Source organism: Phascolarctos cinereus, unplaced genomic scaffold, assembly GCF_003287225.1.
Source record: "Phascolarctos cinereus isolate Bilbo 61053 unplaced genomic scaffold, phaCin_HiC Scaffold_7;HRSCAF=346, whole genome shotgun sequence".
Taxonomy (NCBI): Eukaryota; Metazoa; Chordata; class Mammalia; order Diprotodontia; family Phascolarctidae; genus Phascolarctos; species Phascolarctos cinereus.
The window spans coordinates 54,345,577-54,363,243 of record NW_027556180.1 but is presented as its reverse complement, the minus strand read 5'-3'; the positions used below and the strand labels follow the sequence as shown (position 1 = coordinate 54,363,243).

The window sequence follows — 17,667 nt, the reverse complement described above, 5'->3', positions numbered from 1 at the left end:
GGGGGCTGGAATGTTAGATCCATTGTAATCATTCTATGACTCTTTATTGCCCATTATTCCCCATGTTGTGTGGGAATAAAATTATGCATTGCATTCTTGATATATGTTTGTCCTTTGGGTACCTTTTTTACTTCTCTAGTTCCTCAGGAAACTGAGATGGGCGTGATGGAATCTAGGAGAGGGTCTAGGGGAGCATTTCCCCTATTGAGGAGACATACCACCTCAGAGCAATGTCCTCAAACCTTGAGGACAAGCAAACAGTCACCAGCCCCCTTGGACTCAGCTTAGCTAACTCCTGTGCTCCACCCGGGTCCTTTGCATTTGTAAGGACCCATCAAAAAGATATTCCACTTGGCACTTCCCTTATTGAGTGACCCAGGTTTTAGGATCTACTGGGGAAAAAATGGCATTTTTAGACTGCAATTAGTCTATTTTCTGTTTTGTCTCCTTTCAAATCAGATCAGGTTGATTTCTTTGTAATAATTTTTGCTTATGTTTCTGTACCAATATCTGTCTTATTACTGCACCCAGCACAAAAACTGCAGCTGAGAAGTATGGATTTTGCATTCCTAAACATGGTGCCTAGCTCATAATGCTTATGTTTTTCTTCTAAAAAGAACTAGACTGTTTGCCTTACTGTAAGATTTTTATGTACTGTAGGTCCATTAGATAATAAAGTTTGCTTCCTGGCCTTAAAATCCCAAGTAATCAAGCCCAAATGCTTAATCTCATCTGAAAGTCTACCACATATTCAGGGATTACCAGACTCTACTTCCCTTCATTCTGAACTGTGCCCAATTGTACTATTATTAAGTGAATCTGGAATTTGAATTGTCTTTGCAGTGGCACGGATCCACTGAGGAAATTTTGTGTGCCTTTTGGTATAGGAACCTAGAGAAAATTTCCCTAGACCGTGAAGGGGACATATTTGGGAGCAATTTTTTCCTGCACGTGTAGATTTTTATAAGATCTATGCCATAGTGAGTGTTTTGAGACCCTTTCCAGTGTGGCACTAGTGAAGCAAGTCAAAGGACAGACAATACTTAGATCTTCCTGGGACTGAAATTAATAGAACGTGGACCTGGACAGTGAATCCAAAACACACCTCAGCAGAGTCGCTGAGAGCAAATTTTTAATAGAGATGGGGTGGGGCGGGATGGGGGAGAAAGAATGTACTGGGGCTCAGTTCTTAGAGCATGTTCAGACTTGCTCTCCCTTGTGGGTTATATAGAACATGTACATTTTCTCTGCCTGCTGACAATTCAACATGTAGACCTTTGGGGAGTCAGTTTCTGGCCATGAGTGATGGATGGTGTAATGATGAAAAATCTTCTGGCTGGCTAAGGAGCTCCAAGAACTAATGTGACTCAGTAGAGGCTGACCTGGCACAGTATGTACACAAAATGATCCAAATGTGGATTGTCTTTTGCCCTTTTCTGTGGTAGTGAGCAAGGCAAGAACTGGAGGGGGGGGCAGCTCACTGGGGGAACTCCTCCCCCACCTGACCACCACGTCTCTGTGAATGCAGGAAGCCTGTTTCTGCACTTATTCTTATCCCAAGATTGAAAACACAAGTGGTGAGCGAGAACTGGAGACCCATCAAAGCCATCCAAGTCCGAGAGCCAGTGACAGCAGGAGCCAAGCCCAGTAAGGCCCTAGCCCAGCAGTACACTGACCTGACAGTCAAGCCACCTTGTCTTATAAGGCATCTCATTCTTGCACCTTCATGTCTCCGACAGAAAAAGTGGGGGGCTAGAACCCTGATCATCAGGTTCAAGACCCTATTCCCAGGCTCCTCCCTTCCTGGCCAATAAGACTCCTCCCCCCAAACCACCAAGAAAGAGCTCTCGTCACACATTAGCAAACAGACCAACCTTGCACCACTGCAAATCCTTAATAATTTTTATTTTTTTTACATAAGTACAATTTTTAGAGATGATGATTTTAAAAAACTAAGCTGGTACTGTCATTATTATTTGCAAAATGTCATCCAGTTATGTTTTTCTAAATATTAAAGAATACAGTACATTCATTTTCCCACAAATGATATTCCTATTTTTTCACAAGTTCCCTTATACAAGGAGGTAGAATATAGATTAAGGCTGAACAGGTCCAAAAGGGATCATCCAGCAGCTCGCCTGTAACTTTGCCGCCTCTCAGGGTCATTCTTTTCTAGGCTCGGTTAATAATAGAGTTTTTGCTAAGTTTTCCATCATACCTCTCAGCCCATTTAGTCATTTTCACAGTTCTCCTTTTAAGGTCATGGATAGCTGGGAGTAGCTTGATGTGTAAAAAACCAGGCCGAAGTTTCATAGTTTAGGAAGGATCTCAAAAAATGAATGAGCCTAGAGAGTGGGTGGATAGGAGCAGGACCTGGACAAGACATTTGTTTGCCTGAGCCTGTGTTCCCTGGAGAGTTTTAGCCTTAACTCTAACAATTATAATAACTTATCACAAAATAAATACTATGAGCCAAAGGGAAAGGATTTTTCTGGAACATAAAATGCTTACCTGCCTTTCTTACCCCTAAGCTAGCCCTTATGAGAATAGGAGGTGAATGGGAACCCATATAAATCTAAGACAAAATTTCCACCAAAACACCTAAACCTCCTAGATTTAATGTACAGATGTTCATGTACAGCTATTTATGACAATCTTAATGACAATTTAGTATTAATGAAGCTAAACTTTTGAAAGAAGAATAGAGTGATAGAGAACAGGCTCATATATCCCAACTGAAATCTATATTATACCACCTTGCATAAATATGAAATTATCAAATAAATTTCCTACTAAATCACTTTGAATCAAATCAAGTCCTAGTATTTCAAAATAAGTTTTTAGAAATATTAAGACAGCTGTATAAAGAACTCTATGTAATGCTTAACACATTTTTAAACAATGATATTGTCATATGGCTAATCACAGATCAACATGACACTAATGAACACAGAACTGCCCCTTTCCGCCCCTCCCTTGTATCCTCCAGTCATGCTGAAGATGTCAGTACACACTTGCAAGTTACCTAATGATATCCTGATCAGTTACATTATTTCAAGCCCCGCTTCAGAGTCATTAAATGGAAAAGGTAAAAATTAAAAGACACAACTATGAGGTACTTATCATTTCTCTACCCCAAAGTATCCCCAAAGGGTACACAGAGCTGCTAGACTCAGCACACCAGCTGTGTGATTAAGGAGGGAAATGGCATGGCATGGGGAAATCAGAGGTTTCCGCCGAGTTTCCCATTTCTGTTCTTTGCCATGTAGTTCTTTCCCTGCTTCCAAGAACACTTCTGCCACACTTACTCACAACAATGGGCTATGCTGATGTGCTGCCTGTACCCCTGGAGACCTCCTCTACATCCCTATGGGTATGTGACTGGGGAGGTACATGCTTGGGGCTATTCCTGGCGTTCATTCTGGGCTCCAGTTGGTACTAAAGGTGCAGGAGTGGATCCTGGGGCTTTTCATTCTCTTTGAGGACATCAATGAAAATTCCCAGAGGTGTTCAGAATCCACTGTTGTTCCTGACTGGTGAGTGAATTTGGACCCAGAGTAGACCCAGGTCTCCTCTACACAGTCTGAGATGTTTTAAAAATCACTGTAAGGTCTAAAGATCTTTAGGTACCTTCTTTTTCCTCTCATAATATCAAGAATATTGAGTTTCTTGCTAGGCTCTGGGGGGAGGGGCTCCTTACCACTTGTTACTTTTAATTAAATAAGGTTGATACTGGGGCAGGTAGGGAACCTCTTCTTACAGCCCCTGTCCTGAAGCACAATTACGCTTGACATTTCTAGAATCCCTTCATTTGGTATTAGTCTGTAATAAATATAAAACCTGTGGAAAAACTGTTGTCTTTCCTTAGAAATATCCCCCCAAACCGTCTAAATATGTGCCTGCAGACATTTACTAACATGGAGGATTTTATTATTTAAAAAGATAAAACTTTGAATAAACCACTTTCCTTCATAAAAAGTGAGATTTTCAGATAGGGCCTTAACAATTAAAAAATGGGGATTCCAGATGCTTGGCTCATACAACTATTTACAATTGTCTCTCTTAATCCAATATATTAACTGTAAACAAACATCACTTGCTATCTACTAGCAGTTTTATGGATAAAAAGAGAAAGGGAAACATACATGTTAAAAGTCCAACATAGAGATGAAATTTCACTCCATTAGCTAAGCACCTACTATGTGCAAGGCACTGTGGGTGATACAGAGAGGAAAAGAACATAATCCCTGCCCTCAAGGAGATTACAAAAGGGGGGCTGTATGAAGGACAAAGAGAAAGGATTTATCAAAAGTGGTCTTTGCCCAGAGATAGGAAGGCATCTTTAAATATCTAGTAAATGAGTGTGGACGAAAGTTTCAAAAACACAAATCCTAGAAAAGCCAGGAATCAGATAACATATTTCCATCCTGTCCTAACACTGCCAAGCATATCCCAGAACTGCATCAATACTGTGGCTTTTCTATATAAAAGAAAAGGAACAAGAGCTGATTGATATGATTCTAACACAAGGTTCTCTTCCTTACATTAAAAGTAGGCCTGTTTTCCTTGAATGACTAGGACCTTTCTTCTTAACAATTGCCCAAGCGATAATGGTGTATAAGAAAGAGGGTTCAGTCTATGAGAAAAGAGGGCACTTGATTCAATGAAATGATTCAAAATTTTTCTACTATGACCTGCAAGAACAAATGTGATAACTTCTCCGATTTCAGCAAAATCTGACCACCTGTCTATCAAACTGTCACCCCAAGGGCCAAAAGACCACAACTAAGACTTGTTTCTAGCCTCGAATAGGAAAAAATATAAGCCACTATTACTTGGGCAGGTCCCCAATTCCCATGAAATTCAGTTATACCTAATAATGTTTATCCTTTAATTTGTGGTAATGCAGTAGCAGAGAGACACAGACAGACAGAGAGGAATTAATAGACAAGGTTGAAGTAAAATTAAAATTTTAGGCATTAGTGACATTGCAGTTTAGGATCTGGCGTGCAAAGACCAAAGCATTACTGACTAAAGCACACCCACTAAATGTTAAGTCTCTGAGAAATGAAAACAGGGGCCTCTCTGAGACTGATTTAATCCCGTCAGATCCCACAGAAAGTTAGCTTCAGGATGATGCTTCAGTGTAAGGCTACCAGAAACAAGAGAAGAAAGGAAGGACTAGAGAAGTCAGGGAGACTATTACACTGAAAAATTTCTATATAACAAGACTTCAAAGTCTCAGTGTAAATCTGTAACTGCTGTTGGAGCTCAACATGCTGGAGATTGGGGAGTAGGAATAATCTGCCCGTCTGGCTTTTTGGTCTTATACAGTATTCTCCGAAGACATGAGTTGTCCATTTTTGGAGGAGACACAAAACTAAAATACCCTGATACCCTGATTACCTTCCCTAAATTCCGTTATGACTTGCCAGTTTTCCCTTTAAATTGAAGTGCTATGGTTTGAAAGAAGAAACAACCTCACAACCAGCAAAACAAGCAAGCAAAAGCCCCCTTATTAAATGGGCAAGTTCTGGCAAAGGGGAAATGAGGGTGGTGGTGCTGATGATGAGGGCCAAACGTCAGCCACAGGCACATGACACGTTATTCTATGCTGTGAAAACTAAAATGAGGCTCAAGTGACTGGGAGTGGGGGCAGCCTAGGCTCCACTTCTACTGTCTTCTCTCTAAAATCTTCACCAAGCAGAGGATCAAAGAATAAAATAGGCTTTCTTTGCTCTCCTTGTAGAAGAAGATGGGGCTGAGAAGGGTATCCAGGGCACCTGCCACTCAGTGGGTTTGCTCTTGCCATCCTCTGGGCCACAGAGGCAGGTTATCAGAAGGCAGACATGCAAGGATGAAATGCCAGAAAGGAAGTTTACAAGAACAGGTTCAAAACAGTGCTCAGAAAGTAGAGGCATCATCATCTTGATCCTACTAAGAACTGTTTTGGTTTTTGCACATTAAACACCAGCAGCCCAGAGATGTTTAAAACAAAATGTGCCAGGACATTAATGTAAGACAACAAAATGCTTGGTGAGATCGTGAGCAAGAGGCAGAAAACAGTAACGGTAAGCTGTATGCTCCCAAAAATGAGATTGCGATCAATTCTGTGATGACGGCCAAAGGCTGTGAGAACGTTGTTTCCCTACTTACCTGTAAATCAGGTAAGTTTATGTAAGCAAGTAATATGATGGAAGGAGAGAAAGAAATTTTCGTTCCTTAGCAAACCCTGTCATTTTTATCAATCAAAAAACCAGTATTTTTTCAAACACTACAAATGACCAATTATGAAAAGTTTGTTTGCAAATCTGCAGAGAAACAATACTCCTATATCATAAGAAAGTAGAAATTAAGGCAGTTAGATAAAGACGACACACTAATCAATAAAGAAACCCAGTCTAAAAACCAAATATTGATAAACAGCTCACATCTGGTCAGAGCACTGAACAATTTAGCTTTAAATTTAAAAAAATCTTTTTTTTTAAGGCAATTGGGGTTAAGTGACTTGCCCAGGGTCACACAGCTAGTAAGTGTCAAGCATTTGGTTGGAGGCCGCATTTGAACTCAGGTCTTCCTGACTTGAGGACCTGTGCTCTATCCACTGCGCCACCTAGCTGCCCCTTTAAATTAAAAACATCTTAATGCTGCTTCAGCACTGCTACAATATTTTGGCACAGTCATCTTTTTATTTAGTACATGGATTGTAAATAAATCTAATGAATTCAAGGGAAAAAAATTACATAATTTTTGAATGAAACACTGAATGGTATTCACCAAAAATTGTTGGTAACAAATCACAATGTTCAGTTATAGCACTGATCTACAATATACATATATATATATAATTTTATATATATAATTTTTAAAGATGAGGACCCAAGGTAAGACAGAATAATTTTGGAGCAGCCAAAGCACAATGGAAATGGCAGACACACTCTCCCTGGAAGGCTATTATGAAACGTGAAACCAAGAAAGATGTGTTCATGAGGTACTGTAGTCTTAGCAAGTTTAAGGTTTGGATAAAAATTATGGTAAAAAGGTTTCCCCAGAAAAAGCAGTACAGTGTTTTGTCTTCTCCCACCCGTTACATCTTGCTGTACCAGTTCATGGAGCGCTTTACAGCCTTGACCCAGTTTTCCATACTAGCTTCATATTCTTTCCATTTCCTCTGTGGCTCAAAAATCCTTTCGCTTTCCCTCAGTCTCTTTAATTCCTCTTTGTTTGTCCAAAACCCTAGAAATAAGGAAAAAAAATATTCTCAAATCTGATAGTAAATCCTGCCTGGAGCCATAAGATTGAACACAAAGACTAGAAATATGTGAGAAGGCACCTCCTGGACAATTTTTTTTACAATTCAAGAGCCTGTCAAGATCATAAGGCTGAAGTACAGGTTTGTGAGGTGGAACATTTACCTCCATACTGACTTCAGAGTGGCCACTGCCTCCAGCAACATCCCTCACAAGCGCTCTAAGTTTTAGGACACAGACTTGGTAAGTTGTGACATTACTGGAGGGACAGTGAGAGGACAAGCACATCAAAGCATGACTGGTGGAGTTGTGAACTGGTCCAGTGGTTCTGGAAAGCACTTACTTCTACCTCAAAAGTCTCTAAAATTGTGAATATCCTTTGACTCAGCGATACCATTACTGGGCATAAAAACCTATGAGGTCAAAGACAGAGGAAAAGGATATCTAGATAACTCTATAAATATACATTTATATATACATGTATGTATGTACATATATGTATAACTAGGCAAATATATATGTGTATGTATACATACATATACCACATGTGTGTGTGTGTATGTATCTATTTATGCTTGTCCTGAAGATGGGAGAGAAGTGCAAACTACAAGCAGTGACTTGACTTAAGTGACGGGTGAGCAGGAGCAAAATGCAAACCCATACAGCCGTCCAAGTCTGTGCTTTATGCTGGGAAATCCTGCACCCAGGACATATTTTAAAAGAAAGCTCTAATCATACATACCAACAGCAAGACCAGCCAGAGAAGCAGCTCCTAAACAAGACATATCGATCTGGGCAGGTCTGTCTATCTTCTCATTAATCAGGTCAGAAGTCATCTGCATAATAAAACTATTCTTGCAGACCCCTCCATCTGCCCTATGGGAAGAAAGATGTACAAGGTAAAATATCAGTAATAAACACATCATTTAATGTTCCTTTAAATCAAAGTGACACCACAAAGGAGTTCCTGTAGTCTTGAGTTTATTAAGATCATCTAACCCAGGGGTGGGAACCTGCGACCCTGGGGCCATATGTAGCCTTCTAGGTCCTTGGGTGAGGTCTTCTGACTGAGTCCAAGTTCTACAGAACAAATCCTTTTACTAAGAGGATCCTAGAGGTCCTAGAGGGCCACATGTAGCCTTGAGGCCACAGGTTCCCCACCCCGATCTAGACCATTCCTCACTAAGGTCTTCCTCATTAGAATGCAAAAGGGCCCTGGTCTCTTGAGGTCTGTGGCTCCTATGGAGCTGTGGAAGGGATGGGATGGGAGTGGAAGGTAGAGGGAGGGAGAAGTTGGCATCAATTGAAATGATTTTTCCAATCACTCAACTAAGATATGGGAGGGGACCTAAATCTCTATTAGCAGAGGAAGTTGAAGAAATTAGAGAAATTTAAAGAAAATTTTGTTATACTTGGCTTTGGAAGTATAGCTTTGGTAAAAAGAGAATACTAATATCTGGGAGATCATGGATAAGTCACTTCACTTGGTCTTTTCTTTGTCTGAAAAATGACAGCCCTGTACTGGGCATCCAGCTCTAAAGATCAAGACTCTGCTTGTGATTCACTGAACAAGTTCCCTGTACCATCTTCCCCCAGCTATCCCATTTATAGCTGGCTACTGAAGAAGCTGCAATAACCAGCTCAAACAGACAGATGGTGAGGAGAAAATAAGGAATTTTTGTAATAGTTCAGAATTCAGACATGAAGTCCCCTGGTCTCAAATGTAACTATGATCCATCTGGACATTCTGACAAAGGGCTTTAGGAAGTGATGCTGTCATTCAAGAGAGAAGCAAACAAAACCGTTAATCATGCCAAGATCCTTAACATCCATCCCATCCAGAAGCCATCCAAGGCTGTGCTTTCCTCTAGGATCCTAATGCCTGCCGTCTAGAGTTCGGGGCAAGAGAAGTTAGGTTTAGGCCTTCTGAAACCTATCAGCACTTCCTCTAGCTCATGCTAGAGTCATCTCTAGAAAATGATGGCAACTATTCTTCCATTAATCCAAAGGAACAAGATTTAAGGAAGATCAAAAGAACTTCAGATGTTGAAATTTGTGAGACTGGATAAGTTAAGATGAATTTTTATTCGTTTTAGTTTTATAGTCTTAGTTAAGAAAGATTTGAGAAGAGAAGGATTTATGACCAAACAGGAGATAGAGAACATTATGAAATGCAAAATGGGTAATTTTGGTTGTATCAAATTGAAAAGTTTTTGCACAAACAAAGCCAGTGCAACCAAGATTAGGAGGGAAGCAGAAAACTGGGAAAGAATTTTTACAACTAGTATCTCTGATAAGGACCTCATTTCTAAAATACATAGAGAACTGAATCAAATTTATAAGAATACTAGTCATTCCCCAGTTGATAAATGGTCAAAGGATACAAACAGGCAGTTTTCAGATGAAGAAATAGAAGCCATCTATAGTCATATGAAAAAAATGCTCTAAATCACTATTGACTAGAGAAATGCAAATCAAAACAACTCTGAGGTACTATATCACACCTATCAGATTGGCCAACATGACAAAAAAGGAAAATGATAAAATGGTGGAGAAGATGTGAGAAATTTGGAACACTAATGAATTGTTGGTAGAGTTGTGAAATGATCCAGCCATTTTGGAGAGCAATTTGGAACTATGCCCAAAGGGCTATAAAAATGTGCATAACTTTGACCCAGCAATAGCACTTCTAGGGCTGTATCCCAAAGATATCATAAAAATGGGAAAAAGATCCACATGTATAAAAACACTTATAGCAGCTCCTTCTGTGGTGGCAAAGAATTGGAAATTGAGGAGATGCTCATCCATTGGGGAATGGCTGAACAAGTTGTGGTATATGAATGTAATGGAATACTATTGTGCTATACAAAATGATGAGCAGGCAGACTTCAGAAAAACCTGGAAAGACTTGTATGGTCTAATATTGAGTGAAATGAGCAGAACCAGGAGAACACTGTACACAGTAACAGCCCCATTATGGGATGACTGACTTTGACAGACTTATCCCTTCTTGGTAATGCAAGGATCTAATTCATATCCAAAAGTCTCATGATGGAAAATGCTATTCACATCCAGAGAAAGAACTATGGAGTCTGAATGTAGATCAAAGCACACTATTTGCTCTTTTTTTCTCTTCTGTTTTGTTTTGTTGCCTTTTTCTTGTGGTTCCTCCTATTGGTTCTAATTCTTCCTTACAACACGACCAATGTGAAAATGTGTTTAATAGGAATGTATATGTAGAGCCTATATTAAATTGCGTGCTGTCTTGGGGAAGGAGGTGGGAAGGGAGGGGGAGAAAAATTTAAAACTCAAAAGCTTATGGAAGTGATTATTGAAAACTAAAAATAAATCAATAAAAAAATTTCTAAAAGAAGAAAGATTCTATCATGTTGGAAGTAAAGTCTACATACCTAACTGTGGTAACAGGAATGGCAATCTCCTTTTGCATCATCTCATACAGTTGTTTATTTCTATTTAAAAAGAAGTGCAAATCATGATTATATGTAGATCCCTCAAAATGAAAAAAAATACACAGTTATATGCAGATGATACTCTTTCATAGGACAGGGATAGGGATGGGACCTGTGATACAGGGAACTCCCAGGTCAGAAAACTCCTTCTATCAATGCAGGTTGGCACCTTTTCTGCAACTTAGTCTCAGAAATCTGCCTAGAGAAGTGGTGTCAAACCCAAATAAAAACAGGGCCACTACACCATACATTAGGAAATATTTGACAAAATAGATAAAAATACAATAGAACACCAATAAGGTTAATATGTAGTTTTCTAAGACAATATATTGCCACTGGGATCCTTATGTGTGGTTTAGTGGCCCCTATTAATTTTTTAAACCTTCATCAGATGACAGTCATAAAGACAGAAACTGGACCTATGGTTTCATTGATTTTAGGGAAATCCCTGGTGAGGCAGCTCTTTCTACCAATGCAGATCAGCACCTTTTCTGCAGTCTTAGAGTTGCCTAGAACACTGAGAGGTTAAGCGATTCACTCAGTGTCACACAGCCAGGATGGAGCAGAGGGCAGACTTGAACCCAGGTCTTATTTGCCTGGAAATGACTATTTGCCACACTACAGCACACCGCCTACTGGGCAAATCCTTAACATTTAAACCCCCATTAAAAAGTCTCTTGAAAATCTGAACCCTTAAAAATTAAATTATATTTTAAACACTGAAAGAGTATTATTAATTAGAGTTTCTGTAGTGAAAAACTCTGCTATTCTCCATAAAAAGGAATCCCAACTTGGACCTTAATAGTCTATACCATAAGTAATGGGATTTTTAAAAAATATTTGCAAGTGCTCTAAGTTATGATTTCATTCATACTAATGCTATCTATTAACAGCTGAAAATAAGAACAAACACAGGACAAGATGTAAATGTTAACAGAACCCTTTAGCTGAAATCACAGAATAAACTTAAGGTAGAAGTGTTTGTCTGCTTTTTAGAACATCAGTACAGGGAGCAGGTCAGCACCTTCTCTACAACATACAGGCTTAGAGAGTTCTTTGGGTCACATAGCCCAGGATGTATCCAAAGTAAGTCTTGAACCCAGGATCTCCAGACCCTGAGGCCAGCCCCTTACCCACTATACCACGCTGCCTCTTTCAAAGTAAAAGTACTCAGGTAATATATTGTTTGATTTCTAGTTGGGAATTACAGAGATTCTTCAAAATGTAAAGTGTGGGCTGAATAGGGATTTATTCAATACCTGAAAGCTATTGACTCCAGTATGGCTCGTACAAGGTGATACTTAGTAGTGGAAGATTTTAGACCCATGAAAGAAGCACATGCACAGGGGTCATTTAATGGAACCTACAAGAGAAAAAAGCACATATTATTAATTTATATGTTTAAATATTTGGGAAAGATTTCAAATAATAAAGAGAAAACTATACATGACAAAGAAGATACTATGAGAAGAAAAAAATTACAGACAATTTGAATTATGATATGGGACACTGAAAACTTGAGTGATTTGTCCAAGGTCACACAGTCAACATGTGACAGAGGCCCGCTCCCTAATCAAAACACCACACTGAATATCATTAGGTAAAATAACACTGTAAAACACGAGATGGAATAAATCCTACCCATATAAAAGAAATACTTTCCTTTAGGGGAAAAAACTCCCTCAAATATTTTCCTGGTAAGTTAGTTAAATGCTCTCTTCTAGTGAATTATATATAGGACGCTAATGGCCTAAAATGATTTTGTACCCAGAAGCTATGAATAATTTACTTCTATGGAGTAATTTACTAGTGCATTTGGAAGAAGGAAGATATTGAATGTGTAAAAATTTCTAAGAGGTAAAATTCTTCGTTTCATGTTTCTCTTAAGTGTGAAAAATCATAGCTAACATAGATAGATGCTTAATTTTTTAACAATATTTAGTATTTTATTTTCCCCAGGTACATCTAAAACCAATTTTTAGCATTCGCTTTTAAAACTCTTGAGTTCCAAATTCTCTCCCTTCCTCCTTCCCCTCTCCCCCTCATTGAGAAGGCAAGCAACTCGACAAAGGCTACACATGTGTAGTCATGCAAAAAATATCCATAATAGCCATGTTGTGAAAGAAAACACAGGCCAAAAAACCTCAAGAAAAATAAAGTAGAAAAAAGTATGCTTCAATCTGTATTCAGACACCAACAGTTTTCTCTGGGGATGGATGGCATTTTTCCTAAGTCCTCCAGAGCTGTTTTGGATCGTTGCATTGCTGAGAATAGCTGAGTCATTCACAGCTGATCGATCTTAGGGTAATCTTTCTCACTTCGGTAAATTTGGAACACAGGTTCCAAATGAGGCAGACTGAGTGTAAGACTTGAAGTCAAGAAGGTACAGGTTCAAATCTGCTTTCACAAAGTTAGGAGCTGGATGAGCACAGGCAATGCACAGCTTCTCCGAGCCTCAGTTAACTCCTCGGTAAGATGAAGACAATAATAGCCACATACCCTCCCTCCTCAGGTTGTGGTTAGGCTCCAAAGAAAGCATGTGTGTGAATTAAAAAGTTTTTGCAAGGGCAGCTAGAAGATGGTGCAGTGGATACAGCACTGGCCCTGGAATCAGGAGGACCTGAGTTCAAATCTGGTCTCAGACCAGACACTTGACACTTACTAGTGGTGCGACCCTGGGCAAGTCACTTAACCCCAAGTGCCTCACTTAAAAAAAAAAGTTTTTGCACAAAGCCAAAGCAACCAAGATTAGAAGGGAAGCAGAAAGCTGAGAAAAATTTTTACACCCAGTGTCTCTAATAAAGGCCTCATTTCTAAAATATATAGAGAACCGAGTCAATTTATAAGAATACAATCATTCCTCAATTGATAAATGGTCAAAGGATATGAACAGGCAGTTCTCAAATGAAGAAATTAAAGCTACCTATAGTCATATGAAAAAATGCTCCAAATCACTATAGATTAGAGAAATGCAAATTAAAACAACTCTGAGGTACCACATCACACCTATCAGATTGGCCAACACGACAAAAAAGGAAAATGATAAATGTTGGAGAAGATGTGGGAAAATTGGAACACTAATACATTGTTGGCAGAGTTGTGAAATGATCCAACCATTTTGGACAGCAATTTGGAACTATGCCCAAAGGGCTACAAAAATGTGCATACCCTTTGACCCAGCAACTGCACTTCTAGGGCTGTATCCCAAAGAGATCATACAAATGGGAAAAGGACCCACACATACAAAAATATTTACAGCAGCTCTTTTTGTGGTGGCAAAGAACTGGAAATAGAGAGGATGCCCATCAATTGGGGAATGGCTGACCAAGTTGTGGTATATGAATGTAATGGAACACTATTGTGCTATAAGAAATGATGAGCAAGCACACTTCAGAAAAACCTGGAAAGACTTGTATGATCTGATGTTGATTGAAGTGAGCAGAACCAGGAGAATGTTGTACACAGTAACAGCCACATTGTGCGATGACTAACTTTGATAAGACTTAGCTCTTCTCAGCAATGCAATGATCTAAGAGAATTCCAAGACTCAAGATGGAAAATGCTATCCACATCCAGAAAAAGAACTCTGGAGTCTGAATGCAGATCGAAGCAGACTATTTTCTCTCTTTTTCTGTTTGTTTTTTCTTCTTGTGATTTTCCCTTTTGGTTCTGATTCTTCTTTGCAACACGACTAACGTGGAAATATATTTAATATGATTGTACATGTACAGCCTATATCAAATTAAATGCCATCTTGGGAAAGGGAAAAATTTATAACTCAAGATCTTATAAAAGTGAATGTTGAAAATGAAAAATGAATGAATGAATGAATGAATGAATGAATTTTTAAAACATGGCCTGGGAAGTGGAGGAAGAGTCAGAAGGTATTGCTGCTTGTCCTCATGCTACTACTTCCTAAAGTCATACAACCCTGTGGAGTGCCAGTTTTCTACTCTTTAAAATGAGTGTAGGGGGCAGATAGATGGCACTGGCCCTGAGGTCAGGAGGACCTGAGTTCAAATATGGCCTCAGACTATACACTTGACCCTTACTAACCGTGTGACCCTGGACAAGTCACTTAACCCCAACTGCCTTAAAAAAAAATGAGTGTAAGCATATTTGCCCTGTTGACTTCACAGAGTTCTCACTGGGTTCAAATAAACAGATACAAGGGAAAGAAGTCAGAGAACTATAAATGATAGTTATAAATGATAACTACATATGATGATATACAAAAGTATTAAAAAGCAAATATGCTCCTAAGATAATCATCATAGCTCTAGAGTTCAAAGCAGAAACAAGTTTTTCTTATTTAAGATGGTCATTTAAAAAAAAACATCCTATTGAAGAAATCATGCACTTAGCAAGACATAGCTTTCCTTTAGTAAATAAGTTTTTCATTTATGTATCACTAAAGTCTATAATTTTTTTTGAGTTTCAACAAAATTGCTTTTCTAAACAACTTTATTTAAAAGGTTTACTGGCATGATACTTGTACTTGAGATGCGTTATTTGGACGCTAGCCTCTCAAGACCTTGATTTCTATTTGCCAGCTTTCAAACACAACTAGATTGGGTGGGATCATTTCTTGTATAAAAATAAGGCATACTGCTACAGGATAGTCTTCTGCATTGGGACTTCAGGAGGAGTTTGTTACTTCCTGTCTAATAGTGAAGGAACACAGATTATTACGATAGCGTGTGTCAAAGAAGACAAAGATATGATCCCTGAAACGAAGTCATTAAACATTTCATAGCATCTTTCTCAAAAAGGGTGAGACTCCGGGCAGCTAAGTGGCCTTGTGGATAGAACACCAGCCCTAGAGTCAGGAGGAACTGAGTTCAAATCTGGCCTCAGACACAACACTCACTAGCTTAACTACCCACTGGTTAAGTGGGCAAGTCACTTAAACCCAATTGCCTCACCAAAAAAAAAAAAAGGGTGAGACTTAAGGCGCTAATTATTTCTTACATTTCCTGGATGAAATCTAACCTCCCTTTTTTTGAAATTTTAATGAAATAACTATTCTTCACTTCTTCCCTTAAGTTGGATGAAATTTGCAGCTGATACACTTCACTCTAAAAAGGACATGCTCTTTCAGAGGAGAGTGAAATGATTTCTGCATATAGCTTATAAATCTTGACTGCAGGGATCCTCAGGTATGGTTTGAGGGTGGGACCCCACTGGGTTAGAGCACTGAGAAGACCTTCAAAGGTACACCGTACTTTCCCAAAGGTAAGGAAATGAATACCTTTGGCAAACCTAGTCCTAGGTTTAAAAAAAAGTTCTGTTTCAGTCCATTGCTAACTTTTGGGTTTGGTTATACTTTTAATGAAAACATTCCTAACTCTGAAAAGTCTGTTCAGTATTAGGACAGTACATGAGACCAATAAGGCCCATCTGAAGGGATCTCTGTTTAATCCTAGAGAGTTTCTTGAGGACTAGGTATGGCTTCTCAGCTTTAGAATCCACTATTAGTTCGACTGACCCTATTCCCCTATAGTGTGCTGTACACGGTCCTCCTGTCCATGTCCAGAGAATCTAGAGATAAGGTGGTAGGTGAGTACAGACAAAATTGACTGGCTGAATTTTTTTCTTTTACCTGCAATCCACTAAAAGATGGAACAAAACACACTCCTTCAGAATCTGGCAAACTTTTAGCCATTTTTTCAGTCTCATCAGCATCCACGAAAAGATCTGCAAAAAGTTTTGGGTTATGTAAAAGAAGAAAAACAAATGAAAATATAATCACATAGAACAACACTGAGATTTATCAGCACCACAACTCCACATACATATGGGATGACCACATAGTAACATGACGGCTCAAGCCCTGCAATGGCCACCTCTTGATATTGAGTACACTTTGCCTCTAATATTGAGGACTCTGTTCTAAAGTTGATGGTATTTTAATCCAGTTAAATTCAAGAAATATTTATTAAGCACCTACTATGCACAATGCCCTAGGGATACAAAGACAGAAGTGAAAGCAATCTTTGCCCTAAAGGGGCTTACATTCTACTGGTTGATATAAATGGGACCAGGACAGACTTTTAAGTTTAATCTGCATTTTGTCCATCACTTTCTTAAGTCTAAACAATCAACAAACCAATGAATCACGCTCTGATTTGTAGTATTTGACAATTTCTGTGGTATAAATGCTCACGCTGCAAATTTACCTGTATAAGCTGGCTCTAGCACATCCCTGGATACAAGGATACAAATAAATGCTCAAATGACATACTGGTTTCATTAATGTGGCTTTTCCTTCCAACAGTGCAGATCTCAATCCATCCGTGACTGCCTATCATGTGATAATTTTTTTCACTCGCAAAACAATTTTTTAAAAGTAAAAAGGTAAGTAAACAGAGCTAATTTAAAGAGGAAGAGAGTAAAACCTGGTGTCCCTATTGAGACTCTCTCCTCTCTTAATCCATCTTCCCCACAGGTGACAAAGGGAATGTCCAAAAGCTCAGATCTGACCACATCACTCCCCTTCTGGATAACTCCAGAGGCCCCTCAGCCTTCTCCTGTTTGGCATTTAAAGCTTTTCATGAACTGACTCACTTTCCAGCCTCATTATCTCCTGTTCTCTCCTTCATACACTTACTCTATGATTCAGTCAAAGTGGTTGTGCTGTCTACCACACAGTGTCCTGTCCCTGTTCCACTGTGGGGTGGTTCGCCCATACCTAGAATGCACACCCTCCTCACCTCTGCCTCATAGAATCCTTTGTTTCCCCTGAAACTCAGGTCAAACATCACTTTCTATACAAAGTCATTCCTGATCACTTACACACCATTTAATTTTAAAAAGAACTAGAGAGGCCTTGAGGCCCCTTCCAATCTGAGTCTGGGATTCTGATTCTAATGTCCCTGTTGGCCCTGGATATTAGAAAGGAAATACTTAGTTCACTAGTGGCCCAGAAAGGTGTTTAAGCTTGGAGT

The 17,667-nt window shown here is 39.1% G+C and overlaps 1 protein-coding gene across 2 annotated transcripts in view; it reads right to left on the bottom strand.

Annotated features, from left to right (window-relative positions):
• Nucleotides 1-1,888: 1,888 nt before the first annotated feature.
• Nucleotides 1,889-17,667, bottom strand: part of GK5 (glycerol kinase 5) — a 58,350-nt gene continuing 42,571 nt past the window's right edge. For both annotated transcript variants that reach the window (XM_020970953.2, XM_020970954.2), the window contains 5 exons: nt 16,323-16,417; nt 11,980-12,083; nt 10,661-10,720; nt 7,993-8,126; nt 1,889-7,236 (listed from right to left, as the gene is read on the bottom strand). In XM_020970953.2, the coding sequence (XP_020826612.1) occupies nt 7,088-7,236; nt 7,993-8,126; nt 10,661-10,720; nt 11,980-12,083; nt 16,323-16,417 (542 nt within the window). In that variant the 3' untranslated portion in view covers nt 1,889-7,087. The remainder of the gene's footprint in view (nt 7,237-7,992; nt 8,127-10,660; nt 10,721-11,979; nt 12,084-16,322; nt 16,418-17,667) is intronic.